This window comes from Bos indicus, chromosome 20, assembly GCF_029378745.1.
Source record: "Bos indicus isolate NIAB-ARS_2022 breed Sahiwal x Tharparkar chromosome 20, NIAB-ARS_B.indTharparkar_mat_pri_1.0, whole genome shotgun sequence".
NCBI classification, from domain to species: domain Eukaryota; kingdom Metazoa; phylum Chordata; class Mammalia; order Artiodactyla; family Bovidae; genus Bos; species Bos indicus.
The window spans coordinates 31482100-31510069 of NC_091779.1; the positions used below are offsets into that span (position 1 = coordinate 31482100).

Below are 27970 nucleotides of genomic sequence, written 5' to 3' on the forward strand. Positions count from 1 at the left end.
CATAATTTTAAAGTTTACTTTAAAAATGTAAATATCTCCCAATATTTAACAGGTAAAGAAAATAGCATATTGGTTTATTTTCTGTTGTTATATTTTATTTTCCAAGTAATACTGATTAAAAATATTTACACACCTACTTTAAAGTCCACAGTTTAGCACTCTTATTTGTATGGCTTTAAAAGTTATAGCACAAGATCTTTACATTAAGGATTGGGGGAAAAGATTCATTCAAAACAAAGCCTGATATATTATATACATGTTTTTCTCTGTACTTTATTTTAAATACACTAATTTTTAAATGATGCTCATCTTGTTTTCATCTGGTGGTAAAATACTAGTGCAACTTTTCATCAAAATAAAGTTTACCACAGATATAAATGAATTTTCCCAATTGAAAATGGCCCTTCAGCTGCCATTAAATGAAATTTCTCAACCTAAGTGAAAAAGAATTGGTAGCTGTCATTATAAGAAAAAATATATAAAGTACTACAGCATCACCTACACTGCCTACAACACAAATTTTAGAAGAACGAGAGATGCTTTATAGAAGTTCAGTTGGTTTTGAAAAGGCACATGGGTGTGTGTGTTTTTAAACATTCTAGCAATTTGCCACCACCACTCTGTTTCTGTTGCAGAGCTGACGTCTATGACCATCAATCAGGGCAGACAAGAATGTTGTTCGAACTAAAGGAAGCCAGAAGCCAAAATTTAACTGCACAGTAACAATGCACTTTTCTTCATGCAGTCTTGTTTCCTATATATTCAAATTTTCTAACATGCATCAGAATACATCAACTTGTATTCTAATGATTTTACGTTTGATTTTACAACATGGCGGGGGAAAAAAAAAACTTGAGGAAGGACATGACCAGGGAAAGAAGAGTAAGAACTTTTACCACAATGAAAATATACATTCGTACCCAACTATATAATAAGAATATAACCCATTTAAGTTTTCCAGAAATATACTTCTCAAAGCTTCCCATTCACTTATGGGAAAGATCCCTCCTCTGTGGCAAAGTGGGGGGAAATCAGTCTGTTTCCATAGAAACAGTTCAGCACAACAGCAAAGAGTTTAACTTTGGTCCCCATGTCTGTTAGCATAAGGACAGTCACACTGCCCATCATCAGTTCAAAAACCCAACACATAAATTTAAAAATATATGCATTTGTTATTTCATTCTAAAACTGGCATAGGTGTTCTGTTCTCATTTCCTGCCTTTTCAGCTTGGGAATCCACTGTTGATTTGGTCTCTAAATCCTCAGCATCTTCGTGTTCTTCTATAGCAGCCTCGGCAGCATCTGCTTGGGTAGGCTCTCTCTCCTCTTGGTTCATGATTTCAGGGGTCACTTGCTCCAAGTCTGCTTCTAGAAGCTCAGTTTGTACTTCCACTGGCATCTGATTTACCCGTTCAACATGCAGCTCCTCTACATGGACTTCAGTACCTTCTTCAGTCTGAATTCGCCCCACTTCTAGATAACTTACCTGGACCTGCTCTGGAAGCTCACTCACGTGTGACTCGTGCACTTGGCTGTCTTGGAGCAGATCTGGATGGACCTGTTCTACAGTCACTTGTGCTGAATCCACCTGAACCTGGAGCAGTGGTAACACATGTACCTTCCCAACTTGTTCTATAATAGTCATTGACGTCACAGGTTCAGTTTGCACACGTGTTTCTACTGAAAGAACTTCTTCAGTTACCAGGCGCTCTGAAATATTATGAGTATCACTGAGATGCCTCCTTAATTCATTTCCTTGCATAAACCACAAGTCACACAGAGTACAATGGTTGGGTTTATCTCCAGTGTGTATCACCAGGTGATCTTTGAACTGGTCCCAGCTGTTAAACACACTATTACAGACCTGAAACAACCAAATAGTTAACACTTACATTCAAACTGAAAGAAATACAGGATGCATTTAATCTGTGTAAGGAAAAAGTTGCAGATTTTTCTGAATATGTCATAAATATAACATCTGTAATATAGTCTAAGGGAGTTCATAAATCTTTTGTTTATTTGACCTTTTAGCTGTTGTAGCTAAAAACGTAAATCCTTTTTGGGACACGTTTTAATATTTCCTTCATTGTTTAAATGTCATAAATTCTAGGAATATAAAAGTAACACTATTATACTTTCTTATATAATATCAACATTAAGAACAATCTCACCATTTGGAATAAAAACACTAACCAAGGAAGAAGAGCCCATTACAGCTGGTCTGCCTCTTTCACCACTCCAGAATCCCAATGACTGCTCTATGGTTAAGAATAACCATAGTTTGACACTACTTGTTACTTAGGACATAATGTTAATAACATTGGTATCATCTAGGATTGGGTAAAAACAACAGTTTCCCTTATAAAAGCAAGACAATTATGTTCTTTAATCTCTTTCTGAACTGTCAGCGCCATACTTTTGGTCTAGGCTTGTTACTTGTCACTTCTAACAATTTCAAACATAGACTTCTTTGCTCAGAATACAGTACACCACATCCACACGTACCTGACATTCATAAAGCTTCTTTCTCCCCTTTTTTGCTCCCACTCCAGTCTGGCATGCAGTCAAGTGACATTTGAGGGTACTATTTCTAGCAAATCGTTCATGACAATTTGGACATTCAAAAGGTTTTTCACCTGTTAGAATACAAAAAAATATTGACAAATCAAGAAAAACAAAATGCAAAACGTCATTTTCTTTTTGGGTAATTCTGATAGAACTGTCTTGAATGGAGGAGCAGAACTTATAACTTGGATGTTTCCACCACATCTAAAAGACTATTCTAAGAGGTGGAAATACAAGTTTTTAATGATTCTTATAACTGTGCTCTGGCAAAGAAATAAAAATTTGGATCTAAATGTTCTTCCATGCCTTTGCATTTCTTAAAAAACTGTCTATTTTCCCTTAGATAAAAATCAAAGTGAAATTCCTTTTCAGGGACATGCAGCCCTCTCCATTCCACAGCAATTTCTGAGCACTTATTGTATTGCCAAGCCATGTGCTAGGTAATGAAGATAAATTGTCATTATTTTTAAAAGTTTCATATCACAGGCCAGGGTATCTCAGGAAGGTGGAAATACATGGACATAAATAAATGCAATATATCATAGAAAGCCTGGTACAGAGAAGAGGGCAATGAGCAATGGGCTGTAGCAGCACAGAGGAGTGATGAATTCTGCCTAAAATGGACAAACAGAAGTTCAGGAAAGTTTTATTCCAGGAGGAGGCACAGAGGTGTAAAACAGTATGGCAGGTGAGGAGTAAGACGGGAGGTATCATACTGACTCCCAGATCGCTGGTTTAGAACACCAACCAGAATAAAGAACAGAGATGTTTAACGAGGTGTGGAGTAGGGTATGCTGGGAAAGATTATAAATCAGTTTTGAGTCTGGTGAGTTTGAGGTACTCAGAGCAAAGTGGCAAAATCTGGTAGACAGAAGAACACTAAGGAAAATTAAGGAAGAAATTTCAGGAAGATGAGGTAGTAAACCGTGCTGAACCAAACACAAACGACAGGTAGGGTGACAACAGGGGATTCGGGTATGCTAGCAGGAACACTGAGTGGTATGGGGCAATCCAGAGCCACACTACAGTGGGGGGTAAGGGAGAGTGAGTGAGGCAAGTCAATGAAAACAGTCAGTACAGAAACTCTTTCAAGAAGGCTTGGAAGTAAAGAGGAGAAGTGGCTCAATGGGGACAGGTCAGAAGAGGTTCTTTCAGCCAGAAAAGAATCATTACTTATTTGCTAAGGGAGAAGGAACCAGTGGAGCAGGAGAGAGTAGTAGGAATGACAGGTGAAACATGGCTTTGGAGGAGACACTGAGATGTGGGCTTCAGAATTGGCCTTGAAAAACAGGAAAATATCTTTCTCTGTAATAAAAGAAGGAGACAATGAAGGAACCACACAGGTTTCTCCACAGCTAAGTTGGGGTGTGGACAGGGGCTCAAGTACTGCACTGAAGGTCTAGAATGGCAATTAGGAAAGGAAAGATATAAACCAGATACCAAAAGGTTTAACTTAAGGTCTGTTAAGAATTTTTGCAGGAAGTTCTCAGCAGGGAGCAGAAGTAAATGACTACAATAATTCCAGGATGTAGGGTTCAAAAGCCAAGAAATGTGCTTAGAGTACAAGAAAAAGTGACTCAGGAAGTATATAATGAGGATAAGATGAAGTCAGAAACGGGGCGATAAATGAGGTTTAAGGGCTACCGAAGGACAAAAGGCTAAATGAGGTTAAATGAGGTAGAGCCCACAGCCAAAGGAAGGAAAGCAGGAGAGAAGTCAAGAAAGGATGATGCCTGGAGAGAACAGGACCAAGTTTTCAGAGGTGGAGCCTCAGTGATCAGGTCCCAGACGTGACCCTCATACTCACGTGGACCCGACACAGTCAAGGAATAACTCTGAGCTGTGTTTTTTCCCTGAAAAAACAACTATAGCTTATTTTTTATATAATTTTCATAAGATGAAAAAAATTAATGAGAGAAAAGACCTAATCACCTAGAATTACTGTTGGTATAGAAACTCTTTTACAATTCCACAAATGGTGGAATATTGCTAACTAGAATGGTTTTAATAGTGTATAATTTTTCACTATAAAATGAAGCCTACAAATAAAAATTGTTGTTAACTTCTTTAAAGGGCAATTTGATAATATTTGCCAAGGTTTAAAATGCACATATCCTCTGACTTGGCAACTCTGTCAAAAATTAAGTTACTTAAACATGTACACAAAAATTATGTACAGGTATGTTTACTGCAGCACCATTTGTAATAAATGGCAAAAGACTAGCAACAACCTAAAACTGTATCATCATGAGTGATGAAGTAAATTAGGGCATGCCTGTAACTGAAATCCCATGCAGTCACAGTGAAAAAAAAAAGTACATTCATGAATATTTCACATATTAAAAAAATTTCAAAATAAATTAAATGGTGTAACATCATACTGTATGCTGTTTGTCTTTTTCTTAGTCTAGAAACAGTAACAGATTAATTATACTTTAGATGTGTAAAAAGTACAATCTTCAAAGTGCTTTTATCAATTTCTCTTATTTGTCACAACCCTGTAAAGTAGGTGTCATTATTCTTATTTACACAGATAAGGAGAGAGATCCAACGATAAAGAGACCAGTCAAGTTCATCAGGCTGACAAATGTCAGAAATGGAGCCTGGGAATTCCCTGGCAGTCCAGTGCTTAGGACTCCACGCTTTCATTGTGGGACCCCTGGTCAGGGAACTAAGATCCCACAAGCTGCACAGTCAGGCCAAAACAAACAAAAAAAAACCTGGAACCTGAATCTAACTCTGGTTTCCAAACCCACATTTTTTCCTACAATTCCATACTACCTCCTTGGAAAACTAGGCAACAATCATTTGAAAACATGGTTACAGGTCATCTTTAGGTTGTCTTTCACACTGGGTGTCCCACAGGTACAGCTGTCAGTATATCTTGCTCTCTCCCCTCATCCCCAAATTTTACCCTTTTTTATTTTTCTAACTTAATAAACTTTTGACCACAAAGCCACCCATATCAGAAAGCTGGGAGTCACCTTCTCTTTTACCCCTTACTTGCTCAGTCATGTCCAACTCTTTGTGATCCCATGAACTGCAGCCCACCAGGTTCCTCTGTCCAAGGGATTCTCCAGGCAAGAATACTGGAGCAGATTGCCATTCCCTTCTCCAGGGGATCTTCCCGACCCGGGGATTGAACCCAGTCTCCTGCATTGGCAGGCAGATTCTTTACTGTCTGAGCCACCAAGGAAGCCCCTCTTTTACCTCCACATCTCACCAATCACTAAACCCTGTTGACTCTGCCTACTTCATGTTACGCCTTCAAGCCTTTACCATATCACTGCCTTTATTCAACCCCTCATCCTTGTTTAGATTACTCAAACAACTTCCTAACTAGACCCCGTAGGCTCCACCCACTCCAATCCTGCCAGTTCTGTCTCTAAAGCATAAATTTAATCAGAAATCTCCCTGGGTTAAATTTCTTAAAAGTGACCCAGTCTTCAAGATAAAACCTAACTCATTTAGAGCATTTATCTAAGATAACTACATGATCTTAGCCTCATCTCCCATCACTTTCTCTCTCCTGTCCTTGAACCACTGGCAGATGATCCATGATGCCAAAGTGTATATCATACAGTCAGCCCCAAAACTCTTCAGCTGCATCTCCTGGCATTCCTCTAATTGGACCCAATTCTCCAGCCATAATAACCTGCTAACAAGTACTCCATATGAGTGACTTTTCTCTCCTCATGTCTGTACACTTAGCTTCTTTTGCCTGGAGGGCTCGTCTCCTGGCTAACTCCTTTTCCTTTGAGAATCATCACAGGATAAACCCTCTAGGAAGCCATCCTTGTCTTCCACCATAACAGCATAAGCAGGCATTCTCGTAATACTCTGTGCTTACCTCTATCAGCACTTAGCTGACTGTGCCTGCCTGTCTCTCTTCACAAAACTTTGAACTCCTTGAAGGCAGGTACTCTAAATCTCCATGACCTAAAGTACAGAAACCTTACTCTTTTCACCTCCTTGGCTGTCCACCAGTCCTGACATGTTTGCCTTGGAGAGATGACGGAGATGGGCAAATACTGCCTACCTATCCGCCAGGTCAAAATAGATAAGCAAATGTTTGCAAAGGTATAAACGTGTTTGGGATTGTTTGTAAATGTATTCATCTATGTAATGTGTTAACATAAGGCAGATAAAGTAAAAACAGTTAACAGTGAAGTTTCATATAATTAAAATTTCATAATTAATAATCTAATAATAATCACAGTGTTTATGTATATCTTTTAAAAATACAAAAATTGGCAAGGTGTAAGAATGACAATTAACTTCAAAGTTAATACTGATTTTGCTTTGATAGCATCAATATCAATAAACTAGTATTATAAAAACACTGTGCTCAGCCTACACATTAGGAAACATACGAAATGGTTTCTATAACGCTAATAAAAAAGAATTTAGACACTCAGCTTGAAATGAGTGTGGAAAAAAATAAACTTCTAATATAAAATATTTGTTCCTTACCTGTATGTTTTCGAAGATGCTCTTTAAAATGTCCAAAGTGGTCAAACTGCTTCTCACAGTACTGACATATGTGTATTTTTTTCCCAGTTCTCTGCTTCTTACTGACTCCACCTTCTTCAAGGTGGTAACAACTGAGGTGCTGTTTCCACGCGCTCTCCCGAAGATACCTTTTATTGCATATTTCACACTTGAAACTCTCAGTGGAGTGTGATTTCATGTGTTCCTTAAAATGGTAAAACAATTTAAATGAACGGTTACATTTCTCACAATGGAACAAGTCCTTCACATGTGACAGCTGAAGTTCCACAATTTCAATACCTTCTACCTGTTTGCTTGTGGGGTCAGATGCACAGCCGTCTTCATCTTTAATCTGTCCTTTTCTATCGCCTTGGCGGTACTTGCTGGTAATATCTGCCAACAATGCCAGAGCAGAATCATCAGAGGAACCTGTGCTCTGAATGTACTTTATGGACTGCTTGGCAGAAGCCACTTCCTCCAACGTTTCGATGCCTTCATCTTCCACTTCGATTGTGCCTTCAGCAATCTCCACCTCAATTTCAACAGGTTCAGATTCTGCAGATGGCAACGACTCAGTGATAACATTTGAAGTTTCTGCAATCTTTCTTTTTTTTGCTTCACTTTTCCCTGTGGTATTTTCCTCTAGTGGAGCTGAGTTTTCTTTGTTTCTGAAATACATAACACAGGGGTTTAAAAATTCTCTAAGACCAATCAATCCAACTGGGCTTTTTGGAAGAAATTGATAAGCTGATCATAAAACTTGTATGGAAAGGCAGAAAACAAGATTGCAAGACTTATACTAGCTGATATCAAGACTTATTATAAAGCTAACAACTTAGACAATCTGACTGGCGAAAGGATAGACATGGAGATTAATGGAGCAAAATAAAGTCCAGAAACAGACTACATGTGTATAGTCAACTGATTTTTGAAAAAAGGTTCCAAGATAATTTAATGGAGAAAACATACGACAGTAGTGTTGGAACAACTGCTATCTATATAGGAAGAATAAACCTTGTCCCTTACTCACTTAACATACACAAAAAAATTAAAAATGGATCATAGACTTAAATGTAAGAACTATACACTTCTAGAAGAAAACTGGATAAAAATCTTTGCAACATTGAAAGATTTCTTAAATAACATGAAGAAAGCAAAAACTCTGAGTAAAAATTGGTAAGACGGTTTTCACTTGGCAAAACTAATACAATTATGTAAAGTTTAAAAATAAAATAAAATTAATCTAAAAAAATAAAAGGGTTTCATCACCCTCCAAAATGCCCTCAAAAAAAAAAAAAAAAAAAAAAAAAAACTTTGTCCTTTGAAATACATAGTTAACAGGAAGGCAAGCCACAAACCAGAAGAAAAATATTTGTGAACATATTTTTCAAAAGTTTTATATACAGAATATAAAAAGAATTCTTACAATTCAATAAACTCAATCTCTTCAGACAACTGTTGGGAGATAATTCCCCATGAGTCCCTCATGTTTCTGCATATCTTGTGAAGACAGCTTTGGTTCTGGACTATTTTTCAAAGGTGTTTGCAGAAAGGCCAACAGCCTGGGAATACAGAGTGGCTCCTCTGGAGAAGACAGCTTTACTTACTGTCCATATAATAATGTCCCTACTATGGGACAAAGGTCAGGCAGGTTTGTCTGCAGCCCATTTTAAAAGACTTTGGTTTCCCAAGCTGGGGCTTCTTCACCTGTGATGAAAACCAACCACATGCAGGCCACTTTATGTCACCTCTGGGACTTGAGGAAGGGAAAAGTGGCACAAATAGAGTAATAAAGTCCTTTTTTCTGACCTACGAGTCCTGTTATCTTCTATTAGCATCCGTGAAATCGTGGCAGGATAATTTGCTGGCTTGCAAGTAGGGTAACATCTCTGATCCCTCACAGATCTTGCCAGATATTGGCAACCAAGAACAGGATGCTGAAAAAGACAAGACTTTCTGGAACAGGAAGGAGACCACACAGAGCAAATGGAATCTGAGGAAGTCTACTGGAGCTGGCATCAAACATGTTTACCAAATTGTATGGTCAACTGGGCAATAAATGGTTCTCTACTTACTTGTCTACTGCTCTGAGTTGAACTGTGCACCCTCAAAAGATATGATGAAGTCCTGACCCAATAACTATGAACGTGACCTTATTTAAGAATGTCTTCGCAGATGTAATCAAGTTGAGGTCATCAGAGCAGGCCCTACACTATGTCCTCCTAAGAAGAAGGACATTGGAACCAAAGAAGAAAAGGTCGTATGAAAACACTGAGGGAAGATGGCAATGTGAAGATGGAGGCAGAAACTGGCGTTATGCTGTCACAAACCAAGGAACACCTGGGGCTACCAACCTATGAGAAAGGAGAAAGTCAAGTCACGGAAGGAAGGATTCTCCTCTCAAGGCTTCCGAGGGAATGTGGCCCTACCAACAGCTTGATTTAGGACTTCTAGCCTCCAGAACTGTGTTAAGACACACAGTGTTGTGGTACTTTGTTACGGCAGCCCCAGGAAACAAAACACCTATGAATAAGGAAAGGTATACTCTTTTGAAAAAGCCATCACTGCAGAAGTCAAGTCTGAGTCAGTTCAGAGGCATAAACCACCTGGCCCCAAGTGGAAAGCAATGTGGATGGGGCTGTTGAATCAAGAGAACCCCCAAACAGACATTGATGGTGTCTACAAAGACCTTTCTGCCTGATACAGGGCTTTGAGGGGTATGAAAACACTGGAGGTTTGTCTGGCTGAGCCACTCACAGCTCAGGTGCTGCTGGAAACTAAAATGTACCTTGCTGACTGGCACAGTCACTTTCTCTCTCCACAGCACTTCCCCTTTTACCTTTTCCCTTTGCCCCCAACTTGACTTAACCTGCTTGGAGAAAGAGAATTACGGTTGAAGCCAAAGTTTCCTTGCTCTCAAGGGCAAACAGTGAAGACATTATATACATCCAAGCATGCTGAGGAAAACTCAAGGATGGTAAAGACACAAATTGCCACAGCTCTGTTATATTCCACAGATGTCCAACTCACCATCCCATCTCTCATCCTGAGAGAGAGGAGGTGCTTGCATTCAAATGTTGGGGTTTGGGCAAGGTCACAGAAGGAAAGGGAGGCTGTCCTTTGGGTGGGGCTGATGTTACAGAAAAGCTCGAATAAACATTGTGGCCAACACAATATATACTGTCATTGCTTTGACATCTGAATGCACAGCAGGGATTGGTATGGCATAGGCATTTACTACTTTCCCATAAGTACCAGAGATGGACCATCTCAATCGAGAAGAGCCACATGCAGAGAAGAGATAATGGAAGAAACTCCCCTAACATTAGCCACCAGTAGCTGGGTCAGGATTTAGCATGAGTGTCTCTATCTCTTGATGTATATATTGCTGATATCCTATTGACTGGCAAGCCCGAAGTCTCAGTCTGAAAAGCCCTGACTATAGTGTCATGACACTTCTACCAGCAGAGACTGCTAATAAGTGATTAAGTGAAACTCGCTCAGTTGTGTCCAACTCTTTGTGACCCTAAGGACTGCAGACCACCAGGCTCCTCTGTCCATAGGATTCTCCATTGAAGAATACTGGAGTGGCTTGCCACTTCCTTCTCCAGGGGATCTTCCCGACCCAGGGATTAAACCTGGGTCTCCTGCATTGCAGGCAGACTCTTTACCATCTGAGCCACCACGGAAGTCCAGAGACTGCTGATAAATCCCAAGAAAATTCAGAGGACTGCTCACCAAGTAAAATTTCTTGGGACTAGATAGGCAGATTCACAACATGCAATTCCCTCCAGCAGTTAAAAACAACAACAACAGCTTCTCCACCTCCTCCCTCTTCCCCCAGACATGAGGCCCAGTACCTCACTGGATTTTTAGGTACTAAGGAAACCATGTGCCTCACCTGGGCACTCTATCAGTACTTTTTTCTGTACATCAGTCAATCTGCAACGCAGCACCTTTTAAGTGGGCCTCCAACCAATAGGCTGCACTGGAAGTTTCCATCTAACTGTGGCACATTCCCTACCTTCAGGGACCCCCTAGTCTAATGACCTCTCTGAGCTCTAAGTCTCTGAGACTGACACTTTTTGCAGATTACAGCTTCTGCTAATGGCAGGCTGTCTCCCCAAAGACAGCCCTTGGATTTTGGACTTGCCAATTCCTTGACATGGCTATGAGGTGCATTCACTCTGACAAGAAAGGGTTAGGTGCTATCTGATTCTTGTTAAAAGTGATGCCTGATCCATGGCAGCTTTGAGGCTCTGCAGCCTGATATTGCCATTTGGGAGTGTTAACTAAAACTTAATGACTATCAAGGTAAAAGGTGCCCAACAAGTCTCACTGGTCACAAAGAAGTAGCTACATTCAAGAAAGCAGTTGAACTCTTGGCTTTACATGAAAAAGTGGTAGCACCCCTGCTGCCCAAAGAAAGCCACTACATCAATGGGGTTTTTCATTCACTGGTGGCCTAGCTAAGCTGAAGGCTGATGGTATTCACTGGGCTGCCAGATGCTCAGTCTCAGCACCAACTCTGCAAAACCAAAAGTGGACACGGTTGCTCTGCTCAGAAGGCAGAACTCAAGGCTATATTCGTCATTCTGGACGACACTCTCCACAATTAACCTTGAGATATTTTTACTGACTCCTGGATTATTGCAAATGGCCAAGCTGCCTGGGAGACCTGGAAATCTTGGCAGATTAAAGACACCCATCTTAAGGGTCAAAACTATGGAGACAAAGAGCTGTTGATCCAAGCATCTGAGTAAGTAGTTTAGATACTCATGGTAAAGGCCTGTTCTCTAATGATACCAACTGGAATCAAGTTGCTTATCAACCTACACTGCCCAGACTTCCATCACCGTTGCCTAGGTCCCACATTATTATGAACATGGTGACACATCCACCATCAGAGACTGAGCAGAAAGTCAAGGACCCTATGCTTCTGATGGAGACGTTACTACAGCATGTCAGACTTGTGACACTGGCCAAAAGTTGGCCTGTCTTATGGTGAATGAGGCCAAATCATACAGGGCATTGTCTCCAACTGTTCCTGGCAGACTGACTACACTAGACCTTTTGACCCATCTCAGGGCTATATGCCTCTCAACTATTGACACTTTTTCAAGGTATGCTGTTGCTGTTCAGGTCTGAGCAGCTGGTTCTGGTCACACCATAGGGCATTTGAAACTAAGCTGTGTCATATGTTTAGCTTTCTGGACCATGTGCAGTCTGATACTGATGCACCAAATGCTACTCAATCAGCTGTTAGTCAAGGTATTGTTAAACCTTTCAAGCTTTCTACCATCCAGATACTGGTGTTGTAGAGAACTGCAGGAATTTTCTCAAACAATGACTCAAAAAACTTTCTGACTCTACTTCCCTCACTTCCGCCTCGTCCAAAAATCCAGTAAGGCAGTTTAGTCATCAAATCCCACTATCCCCAGAACCATCTGTTTTTGGCTGCCTCCTGGGTAAACGATCAAGGCAAATGGAGTGGGAAGTTATATAAACCTCAGTGGAAATTCAGGGTCTGCTGTTATCATTCTCAGACATGATCTTCTTCCTTCTGCCTAATGGCAACCTGGGGTCAGCCTGGTCAAAAGTGGGCCTAGCAGATTTAAACTTAGTTCCAGTTCAGCTATCTGGATTCTCTTATGGAATGGACATCATCTTAGATCCTAAGCATAATGACTACTTGGTTGAATATACTGCTTGCCAAGTGTTCTTAGATTGGTCCTCATGACCCAAAGTGGAAGACATAATAGGTATCTTAAGTTTTATAAAATGTCCTTGCCCCTGACCATTCCAGATGACAGGTCTGGGTAACAGAAGGAGAGAACTGGAAATGGGGTTAAGTTACAGCTACTAGAAAGGCACACACTGGTTTTGTGGGGGTAGAAGGAGAACCACACCACCCTGGAACCTGGAGAGAAAACCTCGTAGACTCCAGGAGGTACAGGGGAGGAAGGGACATTAGAGATCTCTGTCCTTCAGGACCGCTCTGAGTCTTCCTCAGGTAGGAAAAGGCTCTCGTTCAGGTCTCCTCAAGTGCTGCAACTTGCAACTCCTTAATCTGTCGTCTCACGCCAAGGACTCTGACAACTCAATCACCACCTCAACTTTACCAGGAAGGATTTTGCAAAGAGCAGGGGATGGCCAAGACTTGTATGTCTCATGCAAAAACCCCAGATGTTTGCCCACTACCATTACCAAAGCTGAGGCTCAGTTCATGAGGCACCTGACTGCCACTCAGCTGGCATCCAGGTGCTCATGATAAACAGAATGGATTAAACTGGCTGCCCTTAGACATTCTCTCCAAAAACAAAGCCTAGACACAATCATTGAAGCTGAGCTGGGAAAAGGAGAGGCCATGCTCGTGACAACATCAACCTGTGAGCCAAGTGAAGAGGGTCATCCCACTTTGGGAGCACAAACAAATTGTAAACAACACTTTATTCCAAAAGCACCTATGTGTTCCAAGGACCGTATTTCTTGTATGAAGTCAGGTACTAACTTCCTTCCCTCCCTATAAATGCCTTGCAACTCTCGGTGGGAAGAAGACACCGTCCAATGTTTAGGGAAACACCACTGGCTTTTCAATTTAGTTCTCAGATGACCATATATCTCTCCAAAATGAGGCTACTCAAATAAAAAGGTGGTACAAAATTTGTGCCTGACTCAACACAATGTGATCAATGATACCACTTGGGCTCTGGAAGGTATTCATTTTGGCCTCAAATCACTAGCCAAGGTTATTACGGAGGCTACACTTGCCCTAGATGTCCTCCCTGTGGACCAATAATGAGACTGTGCAATTGCTAAAACATCTTGCTATACTCAGATTAATGCTTACAGCTAAGTGGAAAAGCCAATACAGAAACTAAAGGAGAAAGCTACCTGGCTTTCTAGGGATTTACTCAGTTGGCTTAGTGCAGGACCTTAGAGGAGTGGGTGCACAGTTAAGCTTAGCACTGCAGGGTGGCCATACCCTGCTACTTGGAGTTCTGCTGAAACAGCTGTCTTAATTAAATCCAGTGTGAGAAAAACTGAATGGATTTGGTCCAAGTCCCTATTGGTCAGATTAATCCAAGTGGTTATGGAGTAGCGTACTCATGAGAAAATTCACCAGAAGCTGAGCGCAGAAAAACCATACTGTGGAAGAAAATTCTCCATGGATCCCTCAGATTTCTGCATATCTTATACACAAACATACGGCCAGTCTTGTTCTGTCTTCCGAGTTGTCTATATAGCAAATTACCTTACAAAATAGACCCTTTCTACCTCCAGAATGGAGGACAATTATTTATTGTCCAGAATAATAAAGATAATGGCCCCTCTGGGGAAAAACCTGGGCAGGTTTGCTTGCAACTCGTTATAAAAGATCTGGTTTCCTAAAGCCCAGAGTTTCTCAAGTGTGATGTAAACCACCGAGAGCACAGTACACACCAAGGTGATTGCATTATTCCACATGGGACTCGGGGTATGGAGGCAAGAAAAATTGATATGAACATGAACTTCAGGCTGTTCTGTATGCTGTGAAAGAAATAAAGTCCTTTCTGACTCATGAGTTTCATGTCTTCTGCCAGCATCCATAAAACTGTGGCATGCCAACTTATTAGCTTGCAAATAGGGTAAAATCTCACACCTGTCACAGTTCTTGACAATATCCCAACTTTAAAAATGGGCAAAAGATACCCCAAAGAAGATAAACAGATGGCAAAAGAGCACATGAAAAAAGGCTCAACATCATTAGTCATTAGGGAAATGCAAATTAAAACCACTATATACTTACCAACTTGGCTAAAATAAAAGTCTGATCATATCAAGTATTAGGAAGGCTGTGGAGCAGTTGGAACTCTTATACACTACAAGCTGGAATGTAATATGGCTCATCACTTTGGAAAACAGTTTGGCAGTTTCTTAAAAAAAAAACAACTAAACACATCCACCATACAACCCAGCTATTCCACTTCTAGGTATTTACTTAGAGAAATGAAACCATATATACAAAGACCTACAAATATTCATAGCCATTTCATTTGTAATAGCCAAAAAATGAAAATAAAACCTAAATGTCTATCAACAGATGGTGTATGTTAGTCGCTTAGTTATGTCTGACTCTTTGCAACCCCATGGACTGTAGCTGGCCAGGCTCCTATGTCCATGGAATTCTCCAGGCAAGAATACTGGTTGGAGGCTGCCATTCCCTTCTCCGGGGGATCTTCCCAACCTAGGGATCAAACCCAGGTCTCCTGCACTGCAGGAAGATTTTTACCATGTGAGCTACCAGGAAAGCCCAGATGGTATATTCATACAATGGAGTAACAGTCAGCAATAAAAAGGAACCCACAACAACATGGACAAACCTCTAAAGCATGAGGCTAAGTGAAAAAAGTCAAGCATGAAAGACTACACAATATAGGAAGCCATTTATATGACATTCTAAATAAGATAAAGCCACAGTGATAAAAATCAAGATCATTGGTTGCCTGGGGCTGGGGATCAGGGCTGATTGCAAAGTCACAAGAAAACATAGGGAGATGGGAATGTTTGTGGTGGTGTACAATTAACAAACTTCAAACTTTACATTAAAACGAGTGAACCGTATTATGTGAATTATATTTCAAACGGCTGAGAAAGAAAACATCTATAAGGCCAACTGCTGTTTCCTAACAAGTAACAGGAACCTTCTCATACAGTTTTAAATAAAAATAATGATGCAATTTCAGCAAAATAAGGTCTGAGATTCTTTTCCAGTGCCATTCAAAAAGTTTACCACTGTATGTCAAAAATACATGCATACTGCAAATGCTAGAAGAGCATTTATTCACTTTCTCTATCTGCAATAAGATATACAATAAGCAATAGTTATAAAATAAGCTTCTCAACAGACAGTTGCCTTCACCGGTTGACTTAAATACAACTAAATTATGCAATATTTATTCCTAAATTGTATATTGACATACACATAACCTATGAAAAACAGCCAATATGTAATACTGCTATCTTCCTGAAGAACTCTTCAGACTGTACTGCATGTGTAACTGGTTCATCAACAATTTAACATGCCAACATATTTATCTTGGCAAGCGCTGATGGCTGTAATTACTGTAAGGACCTCAGTCTTATAATCTTCTAAAAGTTTCTAAATGGCTGTACCCAGCTATTCTTATCCTTTGACTAGACACATAAACTCAGTTAAATGCCTCCCAAATCCAACCTTGTCCATTGTCAGAGAATATGTTCCAATGTTCTGCTACTCAGGACTTTCCCTATAGTGAGATGCTACTCACTACCCCAAGCAACAAAGGGACCACAGAGAACATATTTTCAGAGAGTTCTCAAACAGGATTTAACCAGAAATCTGATGCTGCCGAATCTACCTCCACTTTAACACAGTATGATCTAATCAGGTACATATCCACAACACACCTAATTTATTTTTGCCATCCAGATCTTAGCTCTCTCTGCAGAAGAATGCTGGCCTGGTTTTAATCATTCATAAATGCTTACTGGGCCAGATGCTAGGTACCAGAGAACATATACACACCAAGCTCCTATCAGAAAAGTCTAATCTTGAACTCTGTCACCAAACTAATTAAAAGCTTATTAGGGAAAAAATTATTTTTGGATAATTACAGTTCAATTATTTCTAAATTCTAAATTACATCTAACTGAACCACATCAGGGAGTCAGACTAAATCATTTTGTCCCATGTGAAACTGATTTTTACCAAATTTCACCTTCATGTTTTACCAATGACCTGTATCGAGGGTCCTATGAAACAGAGCCAGGAGCTACCACCAATAGTAATTCACATTTAGAGTACTACATGCCAGACTCCAGGCTAAGCACTTTACATTCATTCATTCAGCCCTCACAAATAATCCTATGTAGAAATGTCCTTTATTATCCCCATTTGACAGATGAGGAAACTGCGCAGCTGACAGGAGGTGGAGTAATCTCATTAAGGACACACTGTGGCAGAGCTGGCACATTTTCGAGGCAGCCTGTCTCCAGAGCTCTTGTTCTTATTCATTACAGTGCCACTATTCATAATGTAAGATGTTGAAGTATTTATTCATGATACCACTTAATGTCTTCCTAATAATTTCCTATGAGAAATTGTGTTTTAATACCACGAATGGTTCCTAAGCAATTGATTTGTTCTCATCCTATAACCATAAATAATGTAACTGAGATTCAGTCATGTCCAACTCTTTGTGACCCCATGGACTATCAAGTCCATGGAATTCTTCAGGCCAGAATACTGGAAGTGAGTAGCCATTCCCTTCTCCAAGGGAATCTTCCCAACTCAGGGATTGAACCCAGGTCTTCCACAATGCAGGCAGATTCTTTACCAGCTGAGCCACCAAGGAAGGCCTCTTTTATACTAGATGCTTCAGAACTCAGAGCTACATTTAGCCTATCTGGCAAGTACAGACTCAAATGGCATGTATTTTTGCCACCATATTTCTAACTTCACTGATTAACACCTCACCTGGCCTATTTCTTGTATCTTCACCAACTTTCTCACTTATTTTTAAACAATACCATGTTAATCTTTGTAAGCCAAGCATTTTTTAGAATAAATCTTGGTACAAATAATTAACAACTTGCCTCCATAGAACAGTGTATAGGAACCCAGAGAACTCCTTAAAAATTGCCTAGCCCTCCTTATTTTACTGGGGCTTCCCAGGTGGTGCAATGGTAAAGAATCTGCCTGCCAATGCAGGAGATGCAAGAGACATGAGTTCAATTCCTGGGTCAGGAAGATCCCTTGGTGGAAGAAATGGCAACCCACTCCATATTCTTGCCTGAAAAATTCCGTGGACAAAGAAGCCTGGTGGGCTATAGTTCATGGGGTCACAGTCAAACACGACTGAGCGTGAGCATGCCTTATTTAATTAGAAATAAAAGATGCTGCCTTTGTTAATATTAGGACAGTTTTTACTGTAAGGACAAGAAATCAAGTGTGAGGGAAAGAACAATCAGTAACCAGTAAAACTTTAAGTGTGCTAAATCGCTTTAGTCATATAAGACTCTTTGCAACCCTATGGACTGTAGCCTGCCAGGCTTCTCTGTTCATAGTATTCCTCAGGCAAGAATACTGGAGTGGGTTGCATTTCCTTCTCCAAGAACTTTACAGATCCTTAAATATATTCCTGATTTCAAACTGTCAGTTCTTTATGACATGACACATATGATAAATTCTTGACTAAGAGTCAGGGTGAACATGACTGAAAGTAACTATCTGCGCCTCATTAAGGAAATAATTACCTGACTTCAAGGGCTTTGATAGCTTCTAGCATCTGTAGAAATTCTGCTGCTTTCCATACATCATTGGCTTCTTCTTCTCCTTGTATCATTAACTTTGCTGTATATGTGAACTCAATCAAATGACGAAAGGCCATTTTACTAACACCTGTAAAAAGGATGTGCATTAACATGTATTCACATTGATTCAAATCTTATAGCATTTAGTAATGGGAATAAAAAGAAGCTCAGTGTTTGAAAACTGATTAGCATTTGTCATTTTAGAAGACAACTTCTGGGTAGAATTCTCATTTACAGCATAATATCATAGCCAAATTCAACACTAACTAGCAAACTACTTTAAGACCTTTCCCAAAGATTTCCTAAGGCTCTTACAGAACAGTAAAATCTATCACTTAAATACACAAATGGGCTAACTATTACATCAGAAGTTCCCCTCTTGCCAGCGAGCTCTGTGTCAACTCAGCTCCAAAATCATCAATAGCTTTCCACAGCTTAGCAAATAAAGTTCAATACCATTCTGCCTTTATTTCAAGGTCCTTTACATTATTTTTCTACTTACCACTATTTTTCCCTTCCAAATTTTAAAATGTTATCAAACCGACATTATATATTTATTCTCAAACAAACCCTTCGCTTTCTAAGCACTTCCTTGCCGTTAACACCCTCCTTTCCTGAATGCTTAACCACTTTATTTCTGGATAAATTCTATGACCCTTGAGGGCCCAATTTTAATGCCACGTCTTTAATGAACCTTCTTTAATACTTCCCTCAGGGTCAACTCCAAACCTAGTCTGATAGTTAAAATTCATAGACAACTCTTGACTGCAAGTTACTTGAGGAGAATGTCTGTCTAAACTCACCTCACAGTATCTAACACAAAGCTTCCTAAAATGAAAGCACACAAATTTGGTATAAATAAAGGCTAAAGCCATTTTTAGAATTAAGCTTCCATAATTCCTAGCTTTCTTTACAAGTTCTATGTTTAGATTTTGGCCCAAAATGATACTATACTTCCCTGAGCTCTTCAATGCTATGTAGTATTGTTTCAGTCTGCTAATGCGAGATATGAAAAGCTAGTGACAGGAACAAAGAGAAAACTTTTTACAGGCTTTTTTATGCTAAGAAATGCCTAAGACCAAACTGCACACAATATGCACAATTACAAAACAAGAATGTCCTCTGGCAGTCCAATGGTTAAGACTCCCAAGATTTTACTGTCAAGGGCATGTGTTGTTAGATCCCTGGTCTAGGAACTATGATCCCAAAAGCCACGTGGCGCAGCCAAAAAAATATAAAAATATTTTTATGTTCTTTCAATGCAGTTTATACACCTGAATGTAGCCTTCCAGACAACAGTAAGAAAGCTGGTAGAATATCCACCATCTGTGTAAGGAAAAATACCACTCAGGAAGTCAGAACTTTCAAGTTTTAGTCTAGGCTCTTCATGACTTGTGCAATGTGGGAGGTCAGAACTTCTGAGTCTCAGAAAACTCATCTTCAAATTGCCTGACAACAATAGGAGTACTAAAAAGCACTACCGAATACAATGTAACTTCACCCAGTTACATGCTACCAAATAAGCAACTAAAAATAAACTGGATTCACTGAAGATTAATTTTACTTGGGTCTCCTAGTCTTTTTTTCTTTTTAAATATTTAATTGTGGCACACAGGATCTTCAATCTTCATTATGAACGCAAGCTCTTAATTGCAGTATGTGGGACCTAGTTCCCAAACCAGAGGTTGAACCTGGGCTCCCTGCATTGGGAGCACAGAATGTTAGGGACTAGACCACCCAGTAAGTCCCTCTCTCCTGGTTGTCTTTTGACCATGTTGAATAATCAAGAGTAGCCTGAGGAACAGACAACTAGATTTTGCTTCCTTTTTTTTTTAAGATGTTTTGATCAAATATTTAAAAGTGAATCAAAAATTTTTCCTATAAACGACATGTATTATTTTTCCTGAAGTGGAATGAAATTTTGGTTTTTAATTAAACACACATACTATATACATATATATATACTATATATATATCAGGCAGGCCTCTAAATACTTTACAAATTATCAACTGACTTAATCTTCATAACAACCCTATGAAGTACTATTATAATCCCCATTTTAAAGAAATTGAGGCACGGAAAAGCTAAGTAACTTGCCAAAGTCACATAGCTATTAAGTGATAAAACTAGAATCAAACCCAGATTGTCTGGCTCCGAAGTCCATGATAAAGATTTTTGAACAGGATGATGCTAAGGAATATTCCTGCTTGGAAGAGTCTGAATATCCATGGTCTCACTCACTACAGGATTGCAATCTCTTACTCATACTTACAAAGTCCCCCATATCTCTTAAAACCAAAAGTTTCCAATAAATGTGGCAGCAAAATTTGATCTGAACATGAGGCCATTTATAATCTTTATCCAACTTACAGTAAATTTTAATAAGCTATGTTGCTTATTAATAATACATTAGATTATTATTATTTGGTTATAGGATATTGCCCCAGGCCCCACTGGGAGTATTGCGGAATACACATAGTGAATTACCTTAGGAAATTCTAAGTTAGTAATTTCAAGAAACATTTGACCTTCAAGGATTTGTGGATTTAGCTCCTCCCAATCTTGGTTAATCAGAGTCACCTGTGACTTAAGCATGGACTCCTCATCTCCAGAATCACAACTGGGGTAGTGAACTGTTTTTTATAAGCACCAAGGTGCTTCTTACGTGGCCAGTCCAACACTGGTCCTAGGAATAAACCACAAACCTGACTATTTAGTTAACAGGAACCAAACTTACAACACCTTTGTAACACCTGCCCAGGTAAGTGAAGGGTTGGTAGGTAATGCACAGCCCTGCAAAAATATTTTATACTCTATCAGGACTAGTAGGCTAACTTTCAAATTTCAGCCCATTTTTTTCAATTCCTTACTCTTTTCATAATATAAGTGCAGGACAAGACAATTTTTTAAGCACGGTATCTAAGAAAAATGTTAATACAAACACCTTCAGTCCAGTTCAGTCGCTCAGTCATGTCCGACTCTTTTCAACCCCATGAATCGTAGTATGCCAGGCCTCCCTGTCCATCACCAACTCCCGGAGTTCACTCAGACTCACGTCCATCGAGTCAGTGATGCCATCCAGCCATCTCATCCTCTGTCGTCCCCTTCTCCTCCTGCCCCCAATCCCTCCCAGCATCAGTCTTTTCCAATGAGTCAACTCTTCACATGAGGTGGCCAAAGTACTGGAGTTTCAGCTTCCTTAACCTGGGTCATTTTTCCCATTCACAAAGAGGCAAAGGATTGAGGGGTGGAGGGCATTCCCCAACTAGTGGAAAACTCCCACTCAAATAGGATGAATGAATATGTCCTTGGGTGTTTCATTCTTGATATTAGAAGCTAAAATTTCAGACAGAGTTGCTGTTTGAGAGAAACTAGGTACTTATGGATCTGTGGTTTCAGGGCAAGTAAAGAATGGATTTGGAAAATTGGAAGCTCGGTTTAGGAGAAGGCTGTTGTGTTCCAAACAAGGAAATCAATGTATGTTGAAGATGTAATATGGTGTGAATCTAAGTCACAAAGCTTAGCTGGGATGCTTCTCAGTTGAAAAAACAATTTTAAGTCAAAGGTGAACCTGTAGTTCTAATCAAAGATAACTCACTTCACCAAAGACAGAAAAAGCAGAGAGAGAGCTGGCCCAGTTTGCACCTATGACAGTTCATACTCATAGAACAGATTACAATTTAAACTCCCTTTATATATGCTTGCTTTTACAAAACCCTAAGGCAGTGGTTCTCCACACTGGCTGCATACTGGACTTATCCTATGGCAACACTGCCCTAACTTTGCTATTCAAAGGAATCATCTGAGGATTCTGTTCTGATTCAGTAGGACTAGGGTAGAGCCTGAGAGTTTACAGCTCTCACAAGCTCCCAGGCGATGCCATGCATCCTCAGACCACACTCTGAATGACAAAGACCTAGAGAACTTTGAAAGACAGATGCTTAGACTTCACCCCTCAAAGAGTGAACTGATCTGGAGAAAAACTCTGGCTATTAGTACTTGCAAAAGCTCCTCTGATGTTTCTAATGTGCTGCTAAATATGAGAACTATCACTATTTTACAGATAGGAGTTCCAGTTTTAGCTACGATGAAGAAAGTATACTCCATCCTATCTTGTCCATCGATACAACTAAAGACCCTGGACAGAACATCTAACGCTAATATAAAAGGACTTTGAAGAAAAAATAGAAGCAAAGAGCCTGGGGAGAGAAAAAGAACTCAAAGAAGAGTAGTGAGTTTCCTGTTTTATATTTTTCCTCCTCTATAGCACAGCCTGAGGACAGTAAAACTCCCATAACTGGGTAGTAGGTGCAGACAGACTAGAGAACCAGGAAAGGAGATGGAGCATGTGTGGCAGTGGGGAAAGTAACTGGTTTTTAGTCCTCTCTCAGCTCTTCCCCAGTTAGAATGCTGCGTAACTGTGGCTAGCTGCCACCAAGCAGGCACCTAAACTCTATGACAAAGTTCCTCTGGCTGAGAACTAGGAAAGAGACAATCATCTGAAGAGACGGAGAGAATTCTTGTTATTTTCCTCTCTCACCATTTTATCCAGGAAATGGATCCTATCACAGAAAATGTAGGAGACCACAGAGAGGCTAAATTCCCAGTTTTCCAGCCAGAGGACCAGGAAAGAGAGCTCTGGGGAGCTAAAGAACAGAGAAAAATCAGGAGGGGGAGCTGGTGAAAAGTCCTTTAAGCCTGCGTATGCAGTCTTGAGCATACTGCCTAGCTACAATAATGGGAGGTAGCACAGCAAAGGCTCTGAGAATTAGACTGTGTGTGGACTACCACCCAGGTCGGCACACCTGGGGCCTGAACAGAACAAAGGTGTTAAGAACTAAATTGGAACTGGATCCACAGCCCACACAAGGCAGTTTGAATCTAATCAGGTTGACTGCCAAAACAAAATAAACCACAATCAAATCAGTAACACTAACAAAAACCAAAGCATTTTCCAGAGATTCTAAGCGATCGCAGAGTGTTAAAATGTAATATTCAAAATGCCCATGACACCATCCAAATTTACTTGACATATTTTGCAAATTAAAAGAGAAAAAAAGGAAGATGTTCAGTGTTACACAACTAACAAACAGTAAAACTAAGACTACAACCCAGGTTTTCTAAGTGCATGCCCAGGGCTTTCTCTACAGCCAGGTGACCTAGCCAGATAGCAGTAAAGCAATTTCAAAGTTAAAGGCTTAAGAAGACACTGAGCCAAATTGATTCTTCAAACCTGGATCTGATAAATAAAAACAAAGAATGTTTTTATATGTTTCCTTCTTACTTTCTATAGTTTAAATACTGAAGATTGTGTGCCCTATACTATAATGGATCCTGACCCAAAGATCAAACCCAGGTCTCCCGCATTGCAGGCAGACTCTTTACCGTCTGAAGCATCAGAGAAATACCTATAATGGACATAGCACGTCAGAAATATAAGAAATAATTCCAAAGTGATTACTCTTGAGAACAAAAGACCCTACTTCTTCAGGTAGGTCAGTATTCCACGCTGCACCAGCAATACCTATTCTAGCCCTAGCCACTTACTTTTTGACTTAGGATTCTGCCCAGAAGTTGCCTCCTCTGTGAAATTCTTCCTCTCTCTAAGCTACTAAATCACTCATCCTTCTTCTTCCCTTCTTATACCATTCTGCAATAAAATTCCCTGCAACATTTTTTTTTTTGCACTCTTATACCTGTTGCCTACCCATGATTAAATTTGGAAATTCTCTTAAGGGCTATCTTATTAATCAATTTCTCATTTCCTGGATCTGGCACGGTATTAACAGGTATTAAATTTGATAAATAGCCCCAATTTAGTAAACTTTGGCAATGCACCAAACACTACACCAGGCACTCTGCACATGTTAATTCAATTAATCATTAGTACAAGCCTACTAACAATCACACTTCTCAGATGAAGCAGCAACTATGCAACTGAGGTAAAGTAACCTGCCTGGGGTCTCATACCTCAGGTGAATACCTGGATGCAACTTTGCCTTGTAATAGAAACAAATACCATATAGGATCCTGGAGTCTAACTTTAGTATGTTTTGAGGATTTCTGTTATGCCTGTGCTCTCTCCATCACAGATATCAAAAGATAATCTATCTATGGATACCAGTTAGAAGGCTAGATAAGCTGGCACTATCAAAGTAAGAGGATCTTTTAACTCTTCTTTACTCCCCTAGGCACCAAATTTTTCCAAGGGAATACTGTTTCTAGGCAACCCGTTCATAACAGAACATATACATATAGTGAAAGAGATATAAAACCAAAACTCAAGAACCCCATATTTATGTAAGAAAGCTGATTTATTTCCTATAATTTTGGATTGGGGGTAGAGAGCTAGGTATTATAATAGCAGAAAACAAAAGCATGGGAACAGCATAAACTGAATCCCTTGCTAAGTAGGAAACCTTAGGTAAGTAATCTTTTAGAGCCTGTTCCCTGATATGTAAATTGGAAATAAAACAACTTACTTCAAAGGATAGCTGTGAAACTCAGAAAACACACATAAACAACACAGCGTAACACCTAGCACTTGGCGGACTATTATTTTAAAAAAAACCCAGTATAACAATTTCTATTTTAGGACATTATGTAGTGGATGACCCCTTCCATTCTAGACCTTCTATAACCACTTGAACTTCTTTTAAATGTCACTTCATCTTTCCTAGCTTTTTCCATATTATAGCAGCCCATTTCACACTGTGCATGTCACGCTAATACAGAGACCCGCAGCATCTTGATTAGTCTAAAACATAAGGCCACTAAATAAGATGGAAATTCACTTTTAATACATTTTCAAAAGATAGTGACCACTGGTTTTAGCAATGAAAAAGACTCGTTTAAGAGACCAACAAATACCATTTAACCTAAGTTTTTCCTGGAAGATCATCTTACCAAGCACGTTACTAAAAGTAAGAATTCTCAGGTGTCAAAAGAACAATTTACCCAGTCACCTAACAGGAACCATTCGTACCTGTTTCCCATGGTATTTTACTAAATTACTGTCTAAAAAACTTCATCAAATTATAATGTTTGCTAAATAATGTATTTAAAACAAGCATTTACCTTCTATCTCCACCAAAGGTTCCTGAGTAAACTCTTGAAAGAATTTATAGAAGAACTTGCTGCAAGCAGCCAAAACAGCCTTGTGGGCCTTAAAATGGTGTCCTAGAGAAAAAAACAAAATCATCATATTCACAAAAATCAAGTATAATAAAACAAGTTAAAAAATTAAACTACAATCTTTCTTAATATAATTTTAAAAACTATATTCTGGGCAGCTATCTTGACAAATTTGAATCTCAATTAGACATGAAGCCAAATTTTTACTTCAGAAGCCTTACTTATTAAGTCAGTTTTATAAAGGACATCTAACATTTCAGGAGGTACCACTTTAAGTCAAAAGCATATCCTATTCAGTTGAAACTGCTAAATAGAAACATAACTCAAAAGGTTATATATCACTGTAAAAGAGAAGAAAAAGGCACAGAATAAGCACCAAGCTGGGTGTGTTTGCTATGAAAAACACTTTAGGATGCCTAATATTAGGAAACTCAACTTATAGCAAACCTATAACAAAGATTAGCTTGCCTTAAGTCTGTTTTCACTAAATAGAAAAGACACCTAAGCTGTGTTTGTCTCCACTGTAATGACAACTCTCAAGACTGGTAAATACCCCATTCTATTTTGGGGGTTATCAAAGCGGGTACCAGTGCTGCAAAGAAGTCTCTCACATTCTACCTCCAAGACCATTTGGGAAACTATAAAGAATCAACACTTCGCAAATGACTCCTGTGAGTGACTGCTCAAAGCAGCTTAGCTGCAGAAATCTACTAACCAAACATTCAGAGACATCCTCCCTAACCCACACCCTCATCCTGCACTAAAGTGTGCAATGAGAACACTTGAGAAGGCTGCAAGAAGTTAAAATGCCATGATTACGTCAAAAGCGTGACCAGCCTTCTGCAGCATGGTCTCCGTTAAAGGATACTGCTAAGTGTCCTCGGGTCCGAGAGCGCACCCTCCACAGACTTTCGACAGGTAGTCTACAGAAGATGAGTAAAAAAGGCGGGTGGGGGAAGGGAAGAGATCTGAAGGCACAAACTTAGCTCCTCAGCCCACCACCCTGCTCACCGTCGACAATAAGGGTGATGTCAGTAAACCGGTCCTGCTCTCGCTGTTCATTCAATCGGTCCAGGATCATTTTATGATGTTCAGGGAACTCCTGAAGGCATTCCATCGTCTCTTCGGCCTCCATGGCCGTCCGGTTGCTCTACAAAAGAGGAGCATGATAATGTACACCCATGAGCTCGGGCTGAGGAACAAAACCCCTAAAGCATAAAATAACAACAAAAAAAACAAAACCCCAGCAACGTGAAAGAAGGGGGGAGGGTGAGGCAAGAGGAGAGGAAGGCGAGGGAAGAAAGAAAGGCGAGCCGGGCGGCCGCCGCGCGTTGGGGGCCGGAGCCGCGGCCGCGGGACTCCGAGCCTGACCTAATTGGAGTCGGGAGACGCGAGCTGGAGCGGGGTGGGCACAGCGCCGGAGGCTCCGAGCGCCGGGGCGCGCAAGTCCGGCAGGGGAGGAGACCCTACAGCCGCCGCGGCCCGCCAATGGCCCGCCAAGCCCCTCGGCCCGTCCCTGGCTCCCGCCTTCCCGGGACCCGGTCCGGCCCGCGGCCCACAACGACTCCCGGGTCGCCTCTCCCTCCCCCGCCCTCCCTCTTCTCCCCCGCCCCGACCGGGCCGGCACTCACTCAGGGAAGGAGGAGCGGCCCGGGCCTGCGCGTCACTTACGTCGACGTGCTGCGTCACGGCGTCGGACTCCGGCTGACGCGGACGCCTAAGCGCAGACTAGAGTGCGGCAGGGCCACGCCCCCGCCCGCCCTCCTCTAATGGCAGGGCGGAGCTAACCGAGAGATTTGGCGCTCGCGAAGCTTAGGCCGCTCGCACTGGGAGGAGGGAGTGCAGCTGAGGCGGGGTTAGGCCGGTTTACGGCCTGGCTTTGTCGGGGGTGGGGCTCCACCTTCTACCCACCCGCGCCACACTCCAGGTGTGAACACTTCCGAGCCGGACCTCAGAATAAACTCGCAACCGGTTCCGGGTGTGTTTTATACCGCTGCCCCCCCTCCCCCACCACGCCCCGCCCCGTCCCCTTCCTCCCGAGGCCTAAGTCTGGCCACCTTACCTAGCTCAAGATCCTCCCTCTCTCCTCTCAGTCCTAAAAGCCTTTCCTTCTCTGCTCTCCCCTCTCAGGGCGAAACTCGCCCCGCACTTCTCCCTACCCCTGAACAGCGCCTCTCCAGCCATTTCCTCGCCAGTGTCCGGGCGCTCCCTCTGCTTGGGTCCGGCCGGCGCACGTGCGCTCGCTCCGACACCCGGTCGGCCGCGGCGCGGGCAGCGGCGGCCACGGGCGCGAGCACGTTCCGGCCGCCTAGGATCTTCCTCCCGGGTGCCCGCCCTCTCTGTGTTCGGCGGGCAGCGCGTGTTTGCTAGCCTTAGGTCCTGTGGCTGCTCGGGTTATTACACGTGGTGTTGTTAACTGCAGCTCTCCATTCCCCAGGTCCCACG

The 27970-nt window shown here is 41.0% G+C and overlaps 1 protein-coding gene and 1 pseudogene across 8 annotated transcripts; one reads left to right on the forward strand and one right to left on the reverse strand.

Moving 5' to 3' along the window:
* On the reverse strand, positions 1 to 27841 carry ZNF131 (zinc finger protein 131). Of its 8 annotated transcripts, none has more exons than XM_019982988.2 (7): positions 27685 to 27841; positions 26537 to 26675; positions 25469 to 25570; positions 18334 to 18478; positions 7039 to 7724; positions 2506 to 2636; positions 1 to 1864 (listed from the first exon to the last, which is right to left on the reverse strand). In XM_019982988.2, exons 2-7 carry the CDS (start codon positions 26658 to 26660, stop codon positions 1178 to 1180), a joined length of 1875 nt encoding a protein of 624 aa, XP_019838547.1. In that variant the 5' UTR covers positions 26661 to 26675; positions 27685 to 27841; the 3' UTR covers positions 1 to 1177. The 8 variants fall into 8 exon arrangements, with proteins under 8 accessions (XP_019838547.1, XP_019838546.1, XP_019838548.1 ...); XM_019982987.2 differs by having other exon boundaries at positions 27588 to 27821; XM_019982989.2 differs by lacking the exon at positions 27685 to 27841 and adding an exon at positions 27197 to 27483.
* Positions 27014 to 27970, forward strand: part of LOC109574689 (arrestin domain-containing protein 4 pseudogene) — a 31916-nt pseudogene continuing 30959 nt past the window's right edge.